Source organism: Suncus etruscus, chromosome 6 (assembly GCF_024139225.1).
Source record: "Suncus etruscus isolate mSunEtr1 chromosome 6, mSunEtr1.pri.cur, whole genome shotgun sequence".
Classification (NCBI taxonomy): Eukaryota; Metazoa; Chordata; class Mammalia; order Eulipotyphla; family Soricidae; genus Suncus; species Suncus etruscus.
The window spans coordinates 131,708,058-131,731,917 of record NC_064853.1 but is presented as its reverse complement, the minus strand read 5'-3'; the positions used below and the strand labels follow the sequence as shown (position 1 = coordinate 131,731,917).

The following is a 23,860-nucleotide window of genomic DNA, read 5'->3' as shown; positions in this document are numbered from 1 at the left end:
TGGGGTGCCAGAGAAGAGAAGGGGCAGGTCTGAGCATTGTTGTTTTCTTTAGAAGGAACACATATTAGTCTAGAAAAGACAGACCCCATGAACAGGTGGCCAGTTGCTGGTTTTCTCGCCCAACCCTTGCTTGCCTGGTGCTTCTCTACGATGAGCAGTGATGGGGAAAGCCTTGTGCTTGAGACCATATTGCTTTGCTGCTATGGCAGCTGTTGCCAGGGCACCCCCTGAGATGAACCATGCAAATTCAAGAGGCCAGTTCTTGATCACTCCGGGATGCTCTGTGGGCCAGGTATCCTTGCCTCATGCCCCTAGCATTTGGTCTCTAAGAAACGTACATCCACTTGATATTTTCCACTCTGAATCATATCACCACACCCTTTACTCTTGGCCAGGTTCCCCACAGGTTGTCTTAGTGACTTCTGCTCCATGTATCCTTCCTATGGGAAGCTTCGAGACTCCCTAAGACTGCATTAGAGCAGTGGAAATTTCACCAAGAACAACTCTCTGTAGTTGGTGATCTGAGCACAGGGCCTGGCCTTCTTGCCCCCTTTGCTGGGTCTTCATTAGATTGACTAGAGTTGGTCTATACAGTTCCTTTCAGGAGGAGAACACTGCTATGAAAGTTTCTTTGGCACAAGGCACAGGAGGCAGGTTCGGGAAGACTTCCAGCTTCTATCCTGCACACTAATATTGGTTCATAGGAGTTATTCATAGAGACAATTCTTGGGAAATGAACAAGATGGAGGAACCTGGTATTGGAGCTAGAGGAAGCCCAGTGGGACTGATCTGGAGCAGTCCCTGGAGCTCGTAGGCCAGGAGGATGGACCATATACCAAGCTTGTGGTTTATGTGCTTATTGTTTGTAAAAAGCAGTGACACACAGGTGATCAGCTAGAGAAACAGATTAGGTTGGTTATATCTTAAAAAAATTAAACACAAAACATTTTTTATAATTATAGTTTCTTAAAAGTACATTATAAAATACACACTTGAACAACAGTGAGAAAATATTTTAGGGTAGAGAAACCTTATTAACACAAATAAAATAGATGCATGTTTTTCAAAAATAGTTTACCAGTGGTTAATAGAATGCAGCAAGTGAAGTAAGAGCGTAAGACTTTCTCATTAGCAAGGAACTTGTAAAACTATGGTCTTATGAGTTGGGGGTCAATAAGCATTCTTATTATCTTGTGTGATATCTTGGTATCTTGTCTGGTAAAGATCTGGGATAAAGGCTCTCAGCAGTGACCTATCGATTGAGGTATTGTCACCACTCCTACCCCAAAGTAGGTGATGTGGAATCTGCATCACCAGAGTCTGTAGGTCTAGATCTACTTCTGTGTCCTGTCTGAATGAAGGACTAGTATAGTTCTCACTGTTAGAGGCATCAATCTTCACCATGTCTCTCCTCTTCTATAAACTTCTTTCCCAGGTTCCCATAAGTAACCAGGAGCTTAGAGGTCGGAGTTCAGTATGTCAGGTGCCTGCTTGCCTTCTTCTGAAGATTTGCTGGCCAGCTTTGTAGGAAAAGAAACACACAATTGCAACCCCTTGGGATCTGTGAGCAAGCCATACCATGACTGGGTCCCTCAGCCTTCTCGTGCCAGTGAGTGTGGCCACAAAAGGGGGTTTGGTAGGACGTGGTCTTTGGCTCTCACACCTCACGGATATTCCCCTGTTAGCATCATGGCTGAATTTTGCTTCAATATTACCTAGACATTGTTAGTATTAACAGTAGACAGTGTTAGCAGTGCCCCCTGGACCTTATGCCAAAACTAACATGTAATAATAGGAGGACCTATGGGCAGGTCTTAGAGACTGCCCTGCAGCAGTGGCTGGGACAAGAGGGCCAGGGGGAGAGGGGTTAGGCAAAGCACACCAGACAGATCAGAGGTTCTGGAATCTGGCACATCTTTTCTAGAATGTTCTTGGGCTCAGCATGTCAGTTTGGGTCAGAGGAATGAGCCAGCTCAAGAGGAGGATGGACAGGGCATCCTGGCTTTGACAGCCAGGTTTAGCTCAGGGTTTGAGCTAAACTCCCCCATCTCTGCTTTGCTTCCTTTCTTTCCTCTGTCCCCCACCCCCCACCCACACCATACACGGCTCCTCACCATGGTCTTGAAGAACTGATTGACTTTCTTCCGTTTTAGAGTCTTCTTGTCACCTTCTGAGAGGGGGAAGAATGTCTGGCTGAGGCGGGGAGATGAGCTGGTAGTCTCGTCCATCCCAGGTATGCCAGCCACTGACAGTGTGGAAGCTGGAAGAAGAGGAGGTCAGGCATGAGCAGGATGACCCAGGCCAGGAAGGGAATACAGTGTGGGGAGAGCCTGCTGAACAGGAAGTAGAGAAACCAAGACAGCCTTGTGAGAGGCAGTCTGTCTTGTGGGTATGGCAGAGCCCAGGGCATCTGTGTTTCCCAGAGGCCCAGAGTCTACGCCTCTGGGGAGACAAGACCAGAAGTCAACTACTGTTTCCCCAGAGTCAGGGCAGTGACAGCCACCAGCATAGACTGACGCACACTTCAACAATCAGGAGGCTGGCCTGCAACCTGGGACAAATGAGGGTCAGAGGAGCCCCAAGTATGGTAAAGATGCAAAGAGGAAAGGCAAAGGGGCTGGAGTCTTGTCAGACCCACGGACATACAGGAGCTCTCTGGTACGGTGGACAAAGCTCTCTGGCATGGTGGACATGGCACTGGGTCTGGGTCTGGTGGTCAGAGAGGTTAGGGGTGGGCTAGAGTAAACTTCTGTTCCCTGGGGACCCAGTTAACAGGGAAGGCAGGGCCATCTGTGTGACCCCCACGGGGTGCTGAAGTGTTTCACCCCTGCAGGGCATGTGTGGGCGGAGCAGAGAAAGGGCCTTTTGCCTCCATGATACCCCGCTGGTCATGCATACCTGTGATGGTGGGCATGGACTGGCTGGCAAAGCTCATCTGAGAGAGGACAGACACCCTGGGAAGGACAGCTGCATGCTCTGACAGGTTGGTGTCGCTCATAAACTCATGCTTCCTGGAGAGCTGGATGAAAACACACACACACACACACACACACACACACACACACACACAGACCTTTACTCAAAGGCGGCTGAGGACTCAGTTATAAGTTCCTTAATTCTTCCATAGCCAAGCCAGCTTGCTGTGTGTGGTCACACAGTTGTGAGCACAGGCAACTGCTTTCCTGAGCCCTCCAGAAAAGTCTGTTGGGGGCATCTCAGCGGTCTCATGGAACTCCCTGTGCCAGGGGACCTAATCCCTCCCCCCTCTGAAGCTACCAGAATGCCATCAGTGAACTGGGGATGGGGCCTAGGGCTGGCTGATACCAAGTCTCATGTGATTCATTTACCAGGTCGGGGCACTGACAGATCTGTGCTGCCTTCCTGGCATGGTGCCAGAATCCGGCAAAGCTCAGTAAAAAAACAAACAAACAAAAAAAAAAAAAACAGGGGTTGGGAAGGTGGCGCTAGAGGTAAGGTGTCTACCTTGCAAGCGCTAGCGAAGGACGGACCGAGGTTCGATCCCCCGGCACCCCATATGGTCCCCCCAAGCCAGGGGCGATTTCTGAGCTCATAGCCAGGAGTAACCCCTGAGCGTCAAACGGATGTGGCCCAAAAACAAAAACAAAAACGAAAAAAAACAAAACCCAGGCTGGAGTTGTTCAGAGCCAGGGCCTCATGTTCAGACAGGGTTCAAATTCTGGCCCTTTCAGGGTCTGTGGCCAGAGTGGGGCTTGTTGGGGATCAAGCCAGGGCCCAAATGGTGCCTGAGTCTGGTGGGACACTCACTCGCTTGAGCTCTGATTCCGCTGCTGCCTTCTCATCTGCAAACACCACGCTGCTCCTCTTGGCCCTCTTCTTGGACCTCCGTAGCTTGACCTCGGGCAGAGTGCACCCCGGGGATATGGGCTCTGGCTCAGCTTTTGGAAGCTTGGGGGACGCCACTTCCAGGTCGAAGCTGAAGGGCCAGGGGGACAGTGGTACAGACTGGTGTGAGAGCATCAGGAGACCCAGAGGATAGCCCTTGAGTCCTTCCAGGGGAGGATCAGTCTGGGTAGAGCTAGGAAGGCCCTGATGTCTGTAGACACCTACAGGGACTGGAAAATGAAGGAGCAGAGCCCTGAGGAAAGGCTGATGGTGAGGAGGCAGACACAAGGGTCATCTCTGGTGAGAACTGGGGGCTGCTGGCTCCAGGCCCTTAGGACCTCAGTTCCTCCCTTGAGGGGTGTGTGTCCATTCATCCTGGAAAGTACTAACTGAGGCAGCTGAGGAGGGCAGGCCCAGCAGAGGGACAAAGAAGGTGCAAGTGGAGTGAGGAGGATCATGACCAAAAGAGGTTGGGGCGGGGGCAGGAGGGCAGCTGGAATAGAGATGAGAAGATTCCAGATCAAAGCAGGCGGTGTGAAGAGCTGGGCAGGAAGTTCCAGGCTGGGGTGAATTTTCTAGCCCCCCTTGGCTTTGCAGCCTTCTGGAGCTTTCCAAGGTGCTGGGTGAGCCAGCCTTGAAAGATGGCAGAGTTTAGAGAGGAACACAGGAATGGTTTGAAGACCCAGGGGCCAGCCAAGAGGAAGGGGAGGCTGGTAGGGTGCTGGAGGCTGGAGCAGGTGGGGAGTGGGTATAGGGGCTAACCTTTCTGGAGCAGTCTTGCTGGGGGTACTGCAGTCAGAGCCCATGGACGCCAGAGAGATGATGGACATCTGCCGATAGGAGCGCAGCATGGAGCGCGGGCGGCCCACTCGCCGGTCCTCAAAGTCAGGCTGTAGGAGGCACAGTGGGGAGTTGGGGAGCAGCAAGGTTGGGGTCGGGTGACAGCACCCCACTTCCTGCTGCTACAGGCTGGGGTAGGGGCGTGGTGAGAGAAAGGAAGGACTGGCCTTTGCTGCTGGCTTCTCTGAACCTCTGCAATTTTCCTGGTAGGGGCTGTGCCATTCACAGGGCCCTGAACACTGATGCAGAGACTTAGGAGCAATCAGGGTACCGGCATGTGATTTCGGCCAGAGGCTTTGAGCCAGCAAAGATCACCTCAGGATCCCAGGATGCTGATCCACCAGCCTTGTGTGTGGAATGGAGCCTGACCCTCCCGGGCCTCCTTGAAGCCTCTCATTTTCCTGGTCTGTGTCCTTTGTGATAGAATGTGATCACTGCTCTGAGGCTCTCCTTTAGCCTTCTTCTCCAGCCAAGTCTCTTTTGCCTCAATCCATTGCTGCTCTGGGCCCGCAGGGTGAATAACACTCCCCTAGAGTTCAGGCTGAACAGCACGATCCTAGAGTGAATTTGGCTGAAGAGCACTATCCTAGAATCCAGGGTGAAGAGCACTTTGCTAGAATTCAGGCTAAAGAGCACTACTTTAGAGTTCTGTGGATTCCTGTGAAACAGGGCCAGGTGAGAAAGCCCTCATTCATAATGCTCCAAGTGAAGGGCATTTTAGGAGACTTGTGCTGTGTGACCTAGAAATTAACTTCAGAACCACACAGGGAGGATGGGTAGACATGATCTGCTACATGCAAACATTCTTGGACCAAGACAGCAGACCTGCTCTTCCCAATGCAGGGTCTCGGCTTCCCCAAATGTCGATTCCAAAGAGTGGCCAAATGGCCTCTAAGTACCACATGGCCCTGATATCTTAGGATCCTCATATCTCAGGCCTGAGACATGGCCAAGGGCACTTCAGAGCTTCAGCACTTCTCTCTTCTCGCAGGGGGCCAAGAGAGCAGAGAAGACATTTCTGGCCCGAGCACCTATGTGTCCTCTGGGAGAGTTCAGGCGCCAGAGGTCTCCCCTACCTTAGACACATGAGGAGTGGGAGGCACCATGACTGTGGGATTTCAGCTGAGCATAGTCACCAGTCCCATCCCCGACATCTGCCCCTACACCCCCTCAGCCCAGGAGCCCCCTCACCATTTCTCGGATTCCGTACTCCTTCTCCACCTTCACTTTCAGATTCTTGAAACATTCCTCCATGCGGTCGTGGAAGGGTCGCAGATTCTCTGACACCCTTTTTTCATGGAGCTTAATACCAGCTCCCAGGAAGGGAATCTGGAGAGGGAGGATAGTGGAATTTGATGTGGTGTGGGCATTCCCAGGCTCAGATGGTGGGAGACCAACTGAGTCAGGTCGGGCTGCTCACAAGGCATGTAGGCATCAGGGCCCACTGAGCCCTTGTTGCAGGGTTTCTAATCCTGGGAAAGGGGAAGAGGGCACCTCAGGGTCTGCTCTGCAGTGGGTAGGAAAGCATTTAAGCCCCATAGACTTAGAGTCCCCACTAAAGACAAAGAGGAATATTTTTGCATTCTACTGTAGGATAGTCCAGCCTAGTATCCCTGTTCAGGCAGCCTAGTAGGCAGGAAACAAAGAAGGCAGAAGGGAGAACAGAAGAAAAAGGGATTGGGAGGGACAAAGGTAAGGAACAGAAGAAGGGAGGAACAGAAGAAAGGAACAGAAGGAAGGAAGGAAGGCAGGAAGAAAGGGAAGGACAAAAGGAGAGAGGAAGGGAGATGGGATAATTATTTAAAAAACATTTTTTATTTAAAGAAAATGCATCATATAGTTAACATAACAAGATGGAATAATTAATGCAACTAAGAAGCCTAGTAAAAACCCAGAAGGCATTCATAACCAATATCAGGATTTTTAAAAAGGAGCCTCATTACAGAAAATGCAAACATATAAAAGATGATATTTTAAAAATATGTCAACAAACTAAAAGTTTGATAATATTTAGATAAAAATTTAAAAAACTGAGAAAAGACAATTTACTAGAAAGAACATAAAATAAATAGAAAATTAAAAATATTAAATTAATTGGAAATTACTTGAAAACATCCTTGGCTTAAAGGACTTTACCAATAAAATTCCTATCTTTTTGTTTGTTTTGTTTTGTTTTTGGGCCATACCCAGTGATGGTCAGGGGTTACTCCTGGTTCTGCGCTCAGAAACCTCTCCTGCCTCAGGGGACCCTGTGGGACGCCAGGGATTGAACCCAGGTCCATCCTGTGTCAGCTGCGTGCAAAGCAAATGCCCTACTGCTGCTCTATAGCTCCGGCCCCGAATTCTTATCTTTTATGAATAGAAGAAAAATAGTTTTATAGAAAGATAATTTATTAGAGAGAGATGTGAGGAAGTAAAAAGAGAGGAATGTGTGTTGAAGAGAAAACGTGGGCTTCTCCAGAGTGAAAAAAAGTCTTTAAGCAGCAGACATTTAAAGGGATTGCTACATGCAAATTCTATACAAACTCTTCCACAAAATTTGAAAAATTGGGAATAGCCTTGAGCTTTTCAAGACTTGGGGACAAGGCCATTACTTAGAGGGGAAAAGAAAGGAAGAAACATGTTTGTGAAAAGTCAGTGAATATTGATCATATGTGTGTGTGTGTGTGTGTGTGTGTGTTGGGGCCACACCTGGCAATGCTCAGGATTTATTCCTGCCTCTGCACTCAAGTATCACTTCTGACAGGGCCCAAGGGACTATATGAATGCTGGGTATCATATCCAAATCATCTCTGTGGAAGGCAAGCACTTCTTCACCGCTGTCCTATATCTCCAGTCTCAAGCCAGTGAATAAAGAAAAGAGAACCAAGAAAATATGAAGACAAAGGGGATTGGAAGGATAGAAAAAAGAAACCAAAACTGTAAGTAGAACCCAGAGTCCAGTGACATATAAAATGAAAACACATTATGACTAAGTAGCATTTATGTTCTTTATCAAGGTTAGTTCAACATTCCAAAGCCAATTAATATAATTCACTACCCTAGCAGAATAAAGAAGAACATGAATACCTCAGTGATGCAGAAAAGGCATTTGACAAATGAAAAACCTATTCATAATAAATTAGCATACATGGTATAGAATGGAACATCTTTGAAACAGTCCACTCAAAAATATTTGCCTGACACGAGTGCTCTGATATTCTTCCTCTCTTCTATTCTTCAGTGAAACAAGGCAGGAAAAGTAAACAAACAATCTAAGGCAGGAAATGAAGCAAAATGCTTATAGTAGCAAATAATGCGATTGTATCTATAACCTACAAAAATAACTTAAGAAAAATAATAGGGTACTGGATACAAGGTCAATATAAAAAATCATTATATTTATATTGACAAAGGTAACAAATTAAGAACCAATATCACTTCAAATAGATCCAAGAATATCAAATGCTTGTAAAGAACTCTATGAAATTCTGAAAGACCTCTCCGTGGAAAACTACACAATTTTGCTGAATTCCATTACATAACCAAATAAAAGGAAAGTTTATTCACATGTTGGAGTGAAAATTATTAAAATAGTATTTCTCCCCAAATTAACCTATATATTTACTGTATTCTGTATTTTGAAACAGATTATAGAAAGTGGCAAAACTATATATATATACAACAAGGAAAAAATTGCACCACTATCATACCTAGACCACAAGACTTATGATTAATAATCATCATAATAAAACAAAATATAGAGTGACTAAGATACATAGAAATCTCGGTGGGAGGAGTGTTATTGTTTCAGCCACTTGGGAAAGCTGTTTCCTAGTATTCTATAAAACTTGATGTGCACAATCCAGCAATGATGTGCACCTATCTGTCTGTCTGTCTTTTCTGGGTGGGGGGAAGGGGGCCATAGTCTCCAAAAGATAATGACAAGAACTTTCAGAGCAACTTGCTTCACTCTATTCAAAACAACCTGGAAATTCACCACCTTGAGAATGGATACTAGCATATTCTTGGTAAAGCATGTATTTTATACGGAGGATGACACTTAGAAACAGAAAAAAAAAAAAAAAAACAACCTCTTATTTATGTAACAGTAGAAATCTCAAAGATATTTATATTGGGGAGAAGAAGCCGGATACAATATCAGACTATTTATGTGGAAGACAGGAAAAGGAAAAAACTAACCTTTGGTTTAGCACCAAAATAAGATTTCTTATACGATAACCAAGCAATTCCACATGTGGCCACACACCTAGCAGAAACGGTGCCTGACTGTGCCGGAAGGACAGCCATGTGAATGAATGCAATAAGGGTTGGTAACAAGTAATTGCCCCACACTTAAAATAGTTCCATTTCTTCCTGTGAAATGGGTTATGGCAACTGCACAGAGAGAACAAGACTGACAGTTTATGCAATGAATGAATTTTACAAACAGAACCACCAAATCAGACGACTCAGACCCAGGAGAATGCTCCCAGCGTGGGTCAAAAATAAGCAGGAGTAAACAAGGTGTTTAGAATGAGTGTGTGGGTGGTGGAAAGTGTTTTTGAAAAGATTGCTGCTTTGGGGTGGAAGCCAGTCCACCGTGGGGAGGAGGAAGGAGAAGGAAGCGGGACTGGCTTCTGGAAGCTAGCAGATTAGCTTTCCCTATGTGACTGCACGCGTTCATGTGTTGGGAGAGAAATCAATGGTCTGCACAATTCTGTTATCGGATCATTTCTCTGGGGGATACTTCACCAAATGTTTTAAGGAAGAGTATTCTGTAGATACTCTTTATGCTGGCGAATACAGAGAAAATCTTTACGACAACAGCAACAACAAAGAATAAGCAGCGATCAATCTTGAAACCTGTGAGTGTTCCAGTACAAAGGGCACTTTAAAAACGCCTGCTTGGTGGGCTGCATGTGAGAAAATCCAACCAGTATGGATGTGGCTTTGCAAAACCGGAATTCTCCTTAGAGTTAAACTCTAAGAGGGAGTGAATGTGAACCCAGCTTTATCACTATAATCTTCTGCCTGGGACACAGTACAGACCCAATAAATGCCAATAGCAAGATTCAATGGAGGAGGAAGAGCTAATTTCTCAGTGTAGTAATGTAAAAGGCTTTCTTCACTCTGAGCGCAGCAGCTTCCTGCCAGTGGAGGGGCCCAGAGTTAGGGGACCTTTCTCTGAGAGGGAGGGATGCGGCTAGGACATTTCACTTTAAAGGGTAAGTAACCAACAGGCTTTGGTTGAAATTGGGGGGCTTGGGGGCTGGGGGAATTGTGCTAAAGAAAGATGGTCACTAGGGGGTGCTACCTGAAGCAGTTTACAGTTCTAAATGGATCTTGGAAGTGGTCACATCATCTGCTCTAAGAGCATCTTTTCTTCGTGTATGGAACCTTGTCTGAATTAAACCCCAAGAATTTCTTTGGGAGCATGGGTGTCTGTAGGTTGTGCTGGGTCAAGGCCCCTGCTTTAGTTGTGGTAGACACAGCATGGAAAAGTCATATGGTGAGAAGACAAGTAGAGAGGTCTAGGGCTATGATGTAGAATAGCCACATTTCTGTGACCAGTAAACCCTCCCTTGGTCACCCCAGGAACATCAAAACCGGGCCTTCCTCTTTCCTAAGTGGAGTGGAGGTGAGAGGGGTAGAATGGGATGATCTTGGGGTGCTGGGGCTTTGGGGTGTTTGTGTTTTATGGTGGCACAAGCTAAGAAGGGAGAGAAAATTTCAGATACACATGCATTCAGGCAAGTGTGTCTGTGCAGAACTTGGCACTTCATTTTAGAGCCTCACTTTGCATAAATTGGCAGAGGCAGAGAAGGACCTGAATTAGGAATTCTTATTTTAAGAAAAGAGGCAGCCCCCTGTGCTTCTCACTCTCTGATTTCCCTAGAGTAATAGAAACTCCCCTCCACAGTAGCTTTCTTTTCTTTGCTGGTGACTGCCAAAGAGGAAGTGATGAGAGGGGGCAAGCTCTCTGCTTCCTTAGCCTCTGCTCTTCATACCCCACTTCTGGGTGTTATTGCTTCTCCAAGAAAAGAGCAAGGTGAAGCTTGAGATAGGGTTTGGTTTGAGAAAAAGAAAAAAGAGAAAACAGGAGTTAGTGGAAATGGGAGAGCAGCTGGGAGAAGGGATTTAGAATGAGGTGGTGGGGTGGTGAGCATGGGCAGAAAGGGTGATGTTACTAGTAGAATGAGAGTAGATGGAAGGCCCAGCATCCCCCAAGATCTGGCCTAAAATGTGTTGTATCTAGGCCCTCTGACAGTTGCCCTCAGCAACTGGACAAAGACCTCAATTACTTCCCAGCCTGGGAGTCATCCAAGTACTGCTGGCAGCTCACTGGGCCAGCCTCAGAGGAATGAAGGGAAGTGTGGGCCTCTAAACCAGCCCTTTGGAACCTGACTGGCACATGTTGAACTGCAGGGGTGCGGTGGCAGAGGTCTGGGGGCTTGATCTTTATTTTGGTGGCCACTTAAATAACTCCACCTGATATCCCCCAAGGACGAAGCACCCCAGCCCCATTCCAGGGAGGAGAGTCAGAAAGAGCTAAGAAGCAAGAGAAGAGGTGACACTGCCTGGCTAGTCAGCTCTGCTTTACCTGCCAGGCTATGAGGTCCTTGAGGCGGTTCAGTTTGTCCTGGTCCTCAGGGTGGCCCCTGATGTACTGTTCAGTGAAGAAGGCCTGGAAAGATAAAAAGGCTGATGGATTCTCTTGCTCCTGTGCTATGGTCTGACCCTGAATGAGGCCACAGGGATTTAAATTCCTGCCCCAGGAGAATTGGTTGTCCAAGTGGGATCATCCATTGACCAGAATCTCAGTTTCTATTATCAGGAGCTTGTAAGGGATGAGAAGTCCTGGCCTTGTCTAGACCTGCCTCAATGCCTGGGGTAGGGGTGGGGTGAGCTTCAAACTAAAGAACACTCCAGGGGCTCTTGGGACTCCTGACAGGATTCCAGCTCATGGAACCACATCTCCACTGCCTTTAACCCTGGGACACTAGCTTTTCTTGGAGCTCACATCTCCAATATGGGTGCACACATATATAGACACAGTGTCCCAGAGGCTGAACAGAGGGTTCCCTGTGGTGAGTCTATGAGGTGCCTGAATTTTACTCCTGGCTGTAGTCTTAATTTCACAATAACAAATGTCCACTTCCTCTTCAGGTTCCATTAATTTATGTCCTTGGCAAAAACCAAGTGAGGACTTTATTCTATATCACCGCCAGGAAAGGCCAAGTCTTCCTACTGGCAAGTTGCTATTTATTTTTTCCCCGTGGCTAATGGGATTCATATAATTGATGATACTTCTTTTTCTGCCATGGATAATAGAAAACTAAAAAGGAAAAAATAACCCCCCCCCAAACACAAGTGAATCTGTGACCCAATCTAAGGAGATTTCAGGGAGTCATGGATATCTACATTCTAACTCTCCCTTTGGGTTAATCTCTGGCTCTGAGCTTCATTTGTTTCCTGCTGGAGAGGCTATTTCTAAGAATTTATGGGAGAGCTGGCTTGCACACAGGGCGTGTCCTTTGATCCATGGCTCCAAATACTTGAGCCATGTGTCTGGCCTGTGTTAAGTTCAAAACCATGCCTTGAAGTTGAAAGGGAATATGGGAAGTAGCTGGAAGCAAATGGAGAAAAATGGATGGAAGGCTTGGCTGTGTCCCAGTCTGATCCCTGCTGATCACAGGGAGGATGGCAGGAAGAGGTTAGAGAGAGGTGAGAAAAACTAGACTGTGAATAAGGGGTGTCTACCGGCTTGAAGTGTTTCTTTAGGGGTCACATGGAGTAAGCTGAGCATCATACCCTCTGGGCCAGCCCACCAGTTCTCTGCTACCATGAGGTCCCAGTGGAGGGGCCTCACCTTCTCATATTTGGCAAATCCCCCCATGACAGCAGGGTCCACGATCCCATTGAGGAGCATGGAGAGTGGGTTGATGGGGAGGGTCTCATCACCCTGGTATTGGTTGATCATCATCAGGATCTTCTCATTGGCAGTGGACATGGTTTCAATGGCATTCTCCAGAGGACTGATGGTGCTCTGTGGAAAACAAGATAGTCAGATCTGCATGGGAATACAGTAGACACATATACATATGTATATACACACACATGCATACATGAACCAGGAGATCACTTTGTGCTTTTGGCAACTACAGCCTTCACTTCCTATTCTCACATCTGTTAAGCACATGGATCAGCCCTACAGGGGCTTTTAGAAGCTGGGTACAGGCTGAGTTCTCAGGAAAATCTATCATGACCACTTGGATCAAGCCCAGCACTGCACCTGGATTTCCATAATAGCCCAGCAAGTCTGAAAGACAGGCTTTAAGGAAGGTTATTAAAAATGGAAAGTCCTATTGATTGGCCTTCCTTCTCATTTCTACAGCTATTTTTGAATCCCCGGAATCTTTAACCTCATTACTTCCATCAGGAATAGAGATGGAAAGTGAAATTTCCTTCAGATTCTCACCTCTCAGCAGACCCAAATGCACGCAGGGATGGATGTTATATACATGTCTGTGGAGTCAATCACATGTATGAAAGCTGTCATGGTGAAAATGGGGAGGATTCTGTTTATCTCTCACCTCCTGTCTGCAGGCCCATGCTAGGCACAGTGTACTCTCATTCTCATTTAATTCCCCAATGATGGATAAAGTTTCCAAGGTGGTGGCAGAGCAGAGGAGTTAATCAGAATTTACTGATTCCCAAGGTGGGTTTCTTCTACTGCTTTCAAATCTCTGGCATCTTTCTTAAGTCACCTACCTTTAAGTCCTTTTCAACAATTCAAGGATAGAGGCCTGTTTAACTTGTAGTGAGGGGAACAAGTCTATCTACAAAATGGGCTTCTACTGATTTTTCTACAGAGGTACCTCACAGGCTGTGGATGGAAAGATACAAGTGGTGATTGAGTGGAAAGAGTTCCATATTTCTGGATCCATTCACAGAAGGCCCAGTTTGCTCAATTTATTACTGGATTCTCAGTTTCATTTACAAGGCAACATAAGTCACTTGATGCTTTTAAAGCAATCCAAAAGCAATGAACTTGGAAGGCACCTAAACCCTTCCTGCACTGGGACTTTGAACCTAGTCTGTCCTCTTTCTCACAGAAAGGATATGCAGGAGGCCGTGGGCTCACCTGGGACATGTGGGTCACCTCAAACCAACGCAGAATCCCTGGCAGCTTGTAGGCGGTCATGAAGGAGGTTCTCTCGATCCACATGGACTGTCCCATAGGATGGAAAGCAACAGTGAGTAAAGCTGACTCCCAGAAGCTTGGCCAGAACCCACCCAGGTCCCTGAGCCTCCAGCTCATCTGAAATCACAATAAAAACCACAACATCCAGAAACAGCTCCCACTTTCCCTAGAGGAAACCTCTTTTTATGTCAATTTTAAGCCTTCTTTGAAGTTTGTTTTGGAAGGTTCTTTGGAAGGTCCCCCCAGAAATTCTCAGCCAACTGGACCTGTGGATCAGTGTGAATGCTCTGAGGATGCAGTGCTCTGTGGGCAGAAGACGGGCATCTAGTACAGGGGTGTGCAAGAAGGTTGTGTTTTCTTTCTTTTTTTGGCCTTTTGTTTGTTTGTTTTTGGTTCCACCTGGTAGTGTTCAGACCTTGACTCCTGGATCTGTACTCAAAGATCACTTCTGGCAATGCTCAGGGGACCATCTGCAGTACTGGGGATCAAACTTAGATTTACACATACAAGGAAAGTGCACTTACTGCTGTACCCTGTTCCGGCCCTGACACAGGAAGTTCTTTATTTTTGTTTGTTTGTTTTTGGGTCACACCCAGGCATTACTCAAGGGTTCCTCTTGGCTCTTTGCTCAAAAATTGCTCCTGGCAGGCACGGGGGACCATTGGGATGCCAGGATTTGAACCACCGTTGTTCTGAGTCTGCTGCATCCAAGGCAAATGCCCTACCATTGTGCTGATACAGGAAGTTCTGATTGTGTCTGAGCATTCAGAAGTTTGAGGCCTCAGGAAATGAGCAGCCTACTTTCTCTTTCTATGGGGGGAGGGGCTCATTGTATTTACTGGATTCTTTTTGTTTTGTTTTGGGTCCACAACTGGTAGTGCTCTGGGGTAACTTCTGGCTCTGCATTCAGAAATTGCTCCTGGCAGGCTCTAGGAACCATATGGAATGCGGGGATCAAACTCAGGTCCCTCCTGGGTCGTCAGCATGCAAGGCAAATGCCCTATCACTGTGCTATTGCTGTGTTAGTGCTCTAGCCTTTTACTTGATTCTTTTTGTTTTGTTTTTGTTCTTTTTGGGCCATACCTGGTGACACTCAGGGATTATTTCTGGCTATGCGCTTGCTCCTGGCTTTGGGGACCATATGGGATGCTGGGGGATTGAACCATGGTCCATTCTAAGCTAGCACAGGCAAGGCAGTTGCCTTACCGCTTGCTCTGCTGCCCTGCCCCCCTTTACTTGATTATTAAGGGGGCAATCATATCCCTAATCTGAAGAGCCACATCGACTCTAAGTTATCTGCCTATTTATTTTCCCCTTTCCAGAGGAAAACTTCTCTAGAACTCTCCCTTCTCTAAGAGAATAGAAAGTGTTGCCAATGGTACCTGAGACCTCTACTACCAGCTGTATGGTGCCAACAGCGTCCTGATAATACCCAGTAGGTGGTGCTGCTAACTTTGCTCCATAGCAGTGCTGAGAGAAAGCTGAGAAAGCTGGACCCTAGTCAGTCATGACCCCAGGTAGAGAGGACAAGTCTAAAAGGAGACACACATTGACTGAAATGTCACAGCTTCTCGGGTCCTTCTGGGCGTGGCTTTACCAACATGCTCTCTCAGTCAGGCTCCTACTGGAAATACTTAGTGTCTTTCCCTGCAGCATCATTGAAAGACAGATCTGAGACAAATGCTCAGGACAGGAGAGAACAACCCATCCTTGGGAGGAGAAGAGACAGTGCTGCCACCTTGGCTCCAGCCCAATTCCTCATCCAAGTCTGCTTTGGATGACAAAGCTAGCCAGGAAGGAGGATGGAGAAAAAAGGAGATACTCACAGCAAATTCATTCTCAGGGTCCACAGCACCCCTGCGCACAGGCCGGGAGTAATGAAACTTATGCACGTAGTTGGATTTGTAAAAGCTGAAAGACAGGAAACAGCAGAGGCTCCTGGGACCTGACCTGTGCTGGCTGGGTCTGGCAGAGTTGTCTCCACAGCTGTTACAATCAGACTTTCAACCTTCCAGATGATTGGAAGGCAGCTACCTCTCTGGCTTCAGGGATACAATAAACTACTGCAGAAAACTACTACACATATGTGCAGAACAGACCCTAGGCCACCAGCTCTGCTGACCTCTGGACAGATTTGGACACACTAGGCCTCGCCTCATGTCCCAGGAGGATCTTCTATGGGGTTCTTTAGAGGTCACTACCCTCCTCATCAGTCTTGCTAAATCTCTAGGAGCTCTCCATCTTGGGTTAGGGTAGCCTAGCTGAGTGGGACTCACACTGGGAGGCAGCACAAAGCATGCGGCATGTGGGAGAAACCAGTTACTACTTTGTGGCCTCCTTCCTCACTGAGTAAAGCTGGTATGGAGGATACTGTCACCTGCTGTCACACTGCTTCCTCTGAAGTCTCTTTATGCAGTGGACAGCCTGACCAGAGCTAAACGTTGACCCTCTGGGGAAACACAGTCAGCACGAGCATTGCTGTCTCTACCCATCCAGTCATCTGTCTCTGCCCTCTGCCCTAAATCTCTGGGATCCACCAGCCTGACAGGGTCTCCATGCCCACTGAGCACTCTTGGGGCCACCAGAGGAGAAATACTCTATCCCTGCTGGTGAATATGACTTTAGCCCTTTGGGAATAGGGACCAGGAGGCTGACTGGAGCCAGAGGAAGCAGAGAGGAAATGGGGGCTGGCACCCATGCGGCTGCAGCTCAACGTTCCTTGGGAGTTCTCCCTTCTCATGTGAACCGCGAATCTTACTTGAGAATTTGGTCCGGCACTGGCTTATTCTTGAACCTGGGGTGCTCGTCCAAGACCGGCTGGACAGTGAAACACTGTATATCTGGGATTGTTGTGGTCAAGGGGTCAGAACATCACTCACTGAGGGGCTGTATCCAGGCACAGCCTTCCACAAAACAACACTTATTGAATAACCACCCTCGGATGCTGGTAACCAGTGAATAGTCACTGATGTCCTTATCGAAGCCACCTGTCCTCTTCCCCCCACCGCCCTGCTAACAGGGGTGAGCGATACTTCAGCATCCTCACTGCTGTATCATCGCTAGCCAGAACCCCCCCTCAAGTATTGGCACCTCATCAATTAGTGCACCTCTCCACCTGTCTCCTTTCATCTCACCAAGCACTATTATTAATACATTGCAAAACATGCTCATTGTAGCCATTAATCCAGACATCACCTCTGATTAAAAATGCAGCTCAAATTATTTTATATATTTTTGTTTTGTAGGTTAAAGTCTTTTTTTAAATAAAGATACTATTTACAGTCGCGCCAGGAGCGCAAAAAATGTTTTCTTCTTCCTAGGGGGGTATGACAGAAAATAATTGAGAAGCACTGACCTAGACCATCGTCAAAGACATCAAGGTCAATAGAAGAAGACATACAAGTTGATGGCAGTGACATGGCTGGTGAGAACAAAGTGGGTTTGTATCTGGTCTATGAGTCCACAGCTGTGTGTCTTGGGACACTAGCTGACCCTTTGCCCTGGAGCACTGGAGCCTCCTGAGAAGGGACTCCTGGGCCCAAGGGACCAGAGTTGTTTCTGTGAAGACCCTGAGGTCAATATGCTGGTACAGCTTGAGAAGACCTGTTTTAGTGTGTGAGAATCCAACTGCAGCTATTCTGTGGTTCAGGGAGCCTTGCTGACAGTTCTCAGGGGCTACCCCCAGCTACTTGTGGGTCACTCTTGGTGGTGCTCAGGGAAGCAGGCACTTCTGAAGATGGAACACAGCCTTCCTGTGCACTTAGCTTGCTCTCTCTAGCCCTGCACTCTACCTCTGTATTCTGAGAGCAGTTGACAGGGCTAGAAGGCTGGGTTTAGGCACAGGAAAAAGAGTTTCATGATCAATCTGAGATGCCTGCCTTGGGCACCAGAGACAGGGCCAGCATGTGTGACCAGATCTCTGTCATACCCCTCCCATTCTTTGGATCCCGCAGAGCTGACAGTGTGGCACTGAGGATATGGTCTCACTGTCACACTTTCAACCCTGCTTTCCTTTACCATCTTTCTCCTTTAGCTGTCAATCATTGAACTTTCCCAAACTCGTTTCCATGGCCTGACCTTTCAGCCAGTGAGGAATCCTGGATGAAATTCCTTCTTCCTTTTCTGGTATTTTCTCACCCCCCCTTTTTTTTTCATGGTATTCAGATCATCCCAGGTGAGTTGCTTAAGTGTACTTCAAACAACAGATTCCAATAACTTATTTCCCAGTCAAGTGTCCTTTCCTGCTGTGATTCCCCACTCAGGACCTAGCTCCCCAGCCCCCAGTTGTCATTTTTCTACCTTATATGCAGCAGACAGCACACGCTCTCACAGAGCCAAGAAGAAAATTGCTAATACCAGATCTCAAGTTAGTTGCCAGAGCTCCCACAATAAACACTCTGCCCAGTCAGTATTTTACTTCAGGGAAGACTCCCCTGGTCAATATGAGATGTTCATACAAATGAATACACCTCTCTGGGAGAATTTTTCCATATTCCAGAAAACCAATTTTTTCTTAGCTATAAAAAAGTCAACAGCTAAGAGACCTGAGCCAAATCCAGATTTCTCAGCTGTTTCTCTCAGTCTAGGACAGAAGTCAATGGCCCAAACCTGGCTATCACTCCAATCTTGCAGGGTCTGTGGCTAAGAACAGTACTCTATTTTTATGTGGTCAACATAAATAAGAGTGTTTTGTGAATGTGAAACTCCTTGAAGTTCAAGCTCCAAGTAGAATCAAAGGTGGGCACACAGTATTTCTGTCCACTGGGTCTGGTTTAGGTCACTGCCCTCTGACCACAGCAGAGCCACAAAGCTGTGAATGAAGCCAGTCAACCCATAAAGACTAAAAAGCATTGCCTAGCTGGTCCTTCTCAGGCCCATTTGCCAACTCCTGATCAGAGAAATTTTAGGTCATGTCTACTGATCTTGGAAAAATGCCCTGGCACACAAAGAGAATGCAAACATGCTCCAATGTGCCCTTGGAGATCGCCATTTTCCCCCCCTTGGGTTGAGTGAGTGACTGGACTCACCATGGACTGAATCATTGGCCCAGGAGCCCACATGTCTCCTCCCAGTTTGGAAATTAGGCTACAGAGCTGCTCAACATGAGTGTGCCCATTCAACAGCACCTTAGCCCTAATCCATGTCTCGCCTATAACCAAACTCACATTAATAACCAGTCAGCCCCTCCACCAGTTGTATTTCCTCCTGCAAATAATCATGGCAGAGCAGGCATGAAGGGCAGGCAGGCATAATGAAAAGGTTATAGATGAATATTTATCACCCGGGGGAAAATATTTGGATTAAGGTTTGGCAGACTTAGCAGACCAGCCATGCAACCTGTCAAGCCCATTTTAAAGGCTGTAACTTAATTTGTGCTAAAAGGTGCAGAGTGGGGAGCCAGTCTAGATCAATATACCTGGTTAAGCTATTTACCTTACCTTGGTTTATCTGCACCCACGGGATGGCCCACATCAGCACCAGTCCTCAAAAGCCACTGCTGGACTAAACACTCAGGACTGATCCCAACCTCTCCCCATGCACTATCTGAAGCCACTCCTCTCTGCTGGCCTCTTATGCTTTCAGGGATGTCCTATCACTGTACCCCCTTTCTTTCTTGGTGGATCTAGCTCTTCTTTTCTTCTTTTTCATAGCACTCATGCTTCCTTTGCCTTTCTATAAACTAGCAAGTATTCTCTGACAGTTGGTTTTGTGTGGGCATGAGAGAGGGAATGGCTGCTCAGATATGGGCAGATTGACCTGGACTCACTAAGAAAGATAATAGGGTCAGCACTATCAAAGATTGAAGAGTTTAGGAGGGGCCATTTTAGGTAAAGTGGCTGAGGACAGACTCTTTGGGTGGGGATGACTCAGAGATGGATGCTCTGAGATGTTCTCAGAGAGAGTAGAGAAGATCAGAAGGAACAGAATAGGTCAATGCCCAGTGGAGGAAGAGAAGTGGAAAGAAGATAAGCAGGGTTGGAAGGTATAGAAGGGAAGGCAGAGTGGAAGACTATGACACTAGGCAGGGAAGACAGGTAAGAGACAGGGCTTGAACAAAGGGTTGATTTTATTACAAGATCAAAGTTCTTGGAATCTGCCAACCTCCTTCCTAATCAAGGCCTTTGCCCATGATGCTCTTTTTATCCTTCCTTCTATGACACCCTGCCAACTCCTGCTAACCTGTGGCAGCTGACCCACCTTCCTCGGGATACATTTCCTGTTCCTAGCCACCAGTACATGACTTCCTCTTGCCATTGATCCCATTATAATAAATAGAGTAGAGGTATAATTAACTGTTCTATGTCTCTCTGGTCAGCAAGACTACAGGTATCCTGAGGCAGGACCATATGACAAGTGAGTTTAATCTCCAGTGTTCCTGGATAGTCTTAGAGCAAGTGACACTGAGTCATGATACAGAGATGAAGGAGTGAGTGAGTGTATCATTCAAGAAAAGCAGCACTTAGGATTTCCCAAGGTGGGATCTTTGAGTCCTGCCCTGGATGCTAAAGTTGGAACAGTGCAGGACTTCTGGAAGAATCTCTGCATGCTCAGATGGGGCTGCCAGGGTACACATGCGTGGCCCTGGCCTAGGCCTTCTCCAAGGATACACTGGCCTGGGGCATTCTTCACCTCATCCCCAGGAGCAGAGGTTGTGTTCATCTTCTCAGCATTGGGAAATTGGCTCAGCAGCTGCATCTGGAAATCTTCTCTTCGCTCATACTCCTTCCCTCGGTAGATGAATACTTTGTTCTGAAGAGAAATGATACCCATGAGAGGCTCCAGGGTTTGGGTATGAAGAACCAGATCCTTTAGCAAGGAGAAGGGAGCTCTTTAACCTTCATTTCCCTACAGGGAAAGTGGGAACTCAACCCACTAACCTTTGAGCTGGGCACATGGGTTCTTTCTTAAAAATGCTCAAAAGAGATGGAAGATCACAGATACTGAGAAGCTTTCCTCAAGCCTGTATCTACATAACAATTCCTCCCTCAGCTCTTTCTGTGTTGCGCCCACCATCCCTTTCTCAGAATAATGACACTTCCTTCCTGCTTTTATCTAATTTATTAATGAATTAACAAATTAAGTAATATGTCATTTAACTAATTAAATCAACTAATTTGTTAATTAGTTAATACATCAATGCTCGGGGGATTCTGGGGCCAATTGCAGTGCTTCTTAGCCACAGGTCAGCAGCCTAAGGATGAGACACTGCTGAGGCACTGTCTGGATCATGGGGACCATGTAATGAGAGAGACTAAATTTGTGTGGGGTGTATGCAAGGCATGCACTCTTAGCACTGGGGACTGGAAAGGACCAACATCTAGTCCTCCAGCACCTGTTTTCTGGCTTCATTTCTACAGAAACACAAGCTTGATTCTTCTAGGATATTATCTCTTTTTCACCAGACCTTTTTAACCGGGACTGACTCTTATGAGACACTGTCAGTATATGGATATATTACCTGTCACAAGCAAGGGACAGGTTATGATGGCAACTTAGGTTGTACAGATAGGTGTTGCTGATGAAAGTGCATGGAAGCATGCATAAAATCGTCTCACATCATGGAAGGTCAAAGCCAAGGCCCAGAGCCTTTCTGATCCCCAGCAAACTCACCCGCAGAAAGGAGGGAAATCCCTGGCCATAGTATCCAACAGCAAAGTAGTCTGGTTTGGGCCGGAGGATTTTCATAATGTTTTCATAGAATTTTGCCTGCTGAATCTGAAAGAAGAAACTCAGAGTTTTGTGAAAAGACAGATCTGACTCCAAGGCCCCTTCATATCAGGAGGCCACAGTTTGGATACCCTCATCCAGAGCCAGTGTGCGTTATTAGTGAACATGTCTGTAATCGTAATGGTAACAACCATGTTTGCTGTGATCTGGCATCTTCTGAATCACTCTTCCTGCACTGGCTCATTGAGTGGCATCAGATCCTAATGCCCCATAGCCCGACCTCTGCTCTGCAGATAGAGAGGTGGCAGCTCACAGAATAACCAACAAGTTTGGATCTAAACCCAATTCACTGTGCGGGGTCCCCATCAGGACCATTCTGCTTGCCTTTCCAAGGACACCTGAGGGAAAGAAACCTTTGTGGAGGCCTGTGATGGACAGTGTACCTGAACATAGATATCTTCTTCCTATGAATCACACCAACTGTATTTCATCAGTTCTCTAAGATCAGGGTGTGTTGTTTGCATTTTAACATCACTGAAAAATTATTTTGCTCTCATCAGTTAGATCTCCTGCTGTGGTACTTGAGAAAGTGTTCCTCAACCGAGCACGGAGACATCTCCTCGATAATGTGGTGTGGAAGGTGCAGGTGTGGCCCTGTCCATAAACCTGTCTAAAGTGGCATGTGTTCTGGTGTGTCAATCCATGGCTGCCTGAGATAATGCACAAACATGTACTGGGCATGTACACACATATGTGCATGGTTAGGTATGTGTGTACAGATATGTACTAGGTATGTATGTGTGTATAAAGAGGCAAATTTGTCAGTACATATGTGTGTGGGATGTATTCTGGGCATGTGCATGCGAGCACACACAATATATGCATGACACATGTGTGCACAAATGTATATGTGTCCTTAGTGTGTGCACATGTAATTATTCATGATGACTATGTCCTGGGGATGTGTGTATGTGTCCAAGTGTGTCTGGGAATGTATGCATGCATGTTCACATGGCATATAGCTGTGTGCATATTTATAGAGTATTTACAGCATTAGGACTATATGCATATGTCCAAGTGCATATGCTGCATGCTAGGTATATGCAGGAAAGAATCTGCATATATGTACTGGCTATGTGTGCACATATTTACATGTATACACATGTGCGTGTGTGTATTGGTCATGTGTGCGTTGCAACCAGGTATGTGTGCATCTCATACGTGCGTATGTTACTACCTATTTTGTACATATGTCTACATAGTGAGACTTTGTACATGGGCATGCAAGGTGCATGTGTGGATATGTGTGTATGTGTCCTGGGCATATGTTTGCACATTTATTCTGAGCATGTGCATATGTGTGCATGCTTATACTGGGACTGTATACTCGTGTGTATCACACGCCAGGTGTGTGTGGACATGCATATATGGGTGCATATATATGTTTATATTAGGAATGCATATTTGTGCATGTATTCACTGGGAATATGCATATGTAAGCAATGGAGATGTGCGTGTGTGTGAGTACTGATGAACACACTGAGAAGCCACATGTGCCTCCACATTTTTTTGTCTTTCTGGAGTTTGGACCACAGTGACCAGTGGCACTCAGGGGTTACTCCCGGCTCTTCGCTCAGAAATTACTCCTGGCAGGCCCAGGGAGCATACGGGATGCTGGGGATCAAACCTGGGTTGGTCACGTGCAAGACAAATAAATGCCCTACCTGCTATGCTATCCAGCCCCAGCATCCACATTTCTAACTATGTGGGCATATGTATAGACAGATAGATGCAAGTACATGTGTTCTTTTTTTGGGGGGGGTCACACCCAGCAGTGTTCAGGGGTTCCTCCTGGCTCTACGTTCAGAAATTACTCCTGACAGGCTCGGGGGACTATATGGGATGCCAGGATTTGAACCACCATCCTTCTGCATGCAAGGCAAACGCCCTTGCCTCCATGCTATTTCTTCAGCCCCACTACATCTGTTCTTATATCTTAGAACACTATCCTCCACAAATGCTTCTATTATTAGTATTTTCTGGAAACATCTGGACCAACCTCTGGAGATGGGTTTGAGTTCAGACAGCCAGGAGACGTGTGTGAGAGGATGTATGAGTGGGGGAGGAGACAAAAGGTGGCCAAGTCCCCTGGCCTCTGCCACATGAGCAGGAGATGCTGGCTTTCCCTTACTTTCCACTTCCCCCACCAGACCTTGAGCACAGAGCAGCTAATGGGAACAGCCAGATGGGGAGCATTTTAATGTGACTTATCAGTTAATCAGAAAGCATAAATTTGAGCTT

General features: G+C 46.7%; 1 protein-coding gene across 1 annotated transcript in view; it reads right to left on the bottom strand.

Annotated features, from left to right (window-relative positions):
- Positions 1 to 1,256: 1,256 nt before the first annotated feature.
- The window catches only part of DOCK2 (dedicator of cytokinesis 2), a 442,819-nt gene continuing 420,215 nt past the window's right edge, over positions 1,257 to 23,860 (bottom strand). The window contains exons 41-53 of the mRNA XM_049775655.1: positions 21,503 to 21,607; positions 20,500 to 20,641; positions 16,650 to 16,731; positions 15,718 to 15,802; positions 13,832 to 13,918; positions 12,557 to 12,733; positions 11,288 to 11,371; positions 5,896 to 6,033; positions 4,627 to 4,754; positions 3,787 to 3,955; positions 2,899 to 3,019; positions 2,115 to 2,260; positions 1,257 to 1,520 (exon numbers count right to left, since the gene is read on the bottom strand). Of these exons, the coding sequence (XP_049631612.1) occupies positions 1,458 to 1,520; positions 2,115 to 2,260; positions 2,899 to 3,019; positions 3,787 to 3,955; positions 4,627 to 4,754; positions 5,896 to 6,033; positions 11,288 to 11,371; positions 12,557 to 12,733; positions 13,832 to 13,918; positions 15,718 to 15,802; positions 16,650 to 16,731; positions 20,500 to 20,641; positions 21,503 to 21,607 (1,527 nt within the window). The 3' untranslated portion in view covers positions 1,257 to 1,457. The remainder of the gene's footprint in view (positions 1,521 to 2,114; positions 2,261 to 2,898; positions 3,020 to 3,786; positions 3,956 to 4,626; positions 4,755 to 5,895; positions 6,034 to 11,287; positions 11,372 to 12,556; positions 12,734 to 13,831; positions 13,919 to 15,717; positions 15,803 to 16,649; positions 16,732 to 20,499; positions 20,642 to 21,502; positions 21,608 to 23,860) is intronic.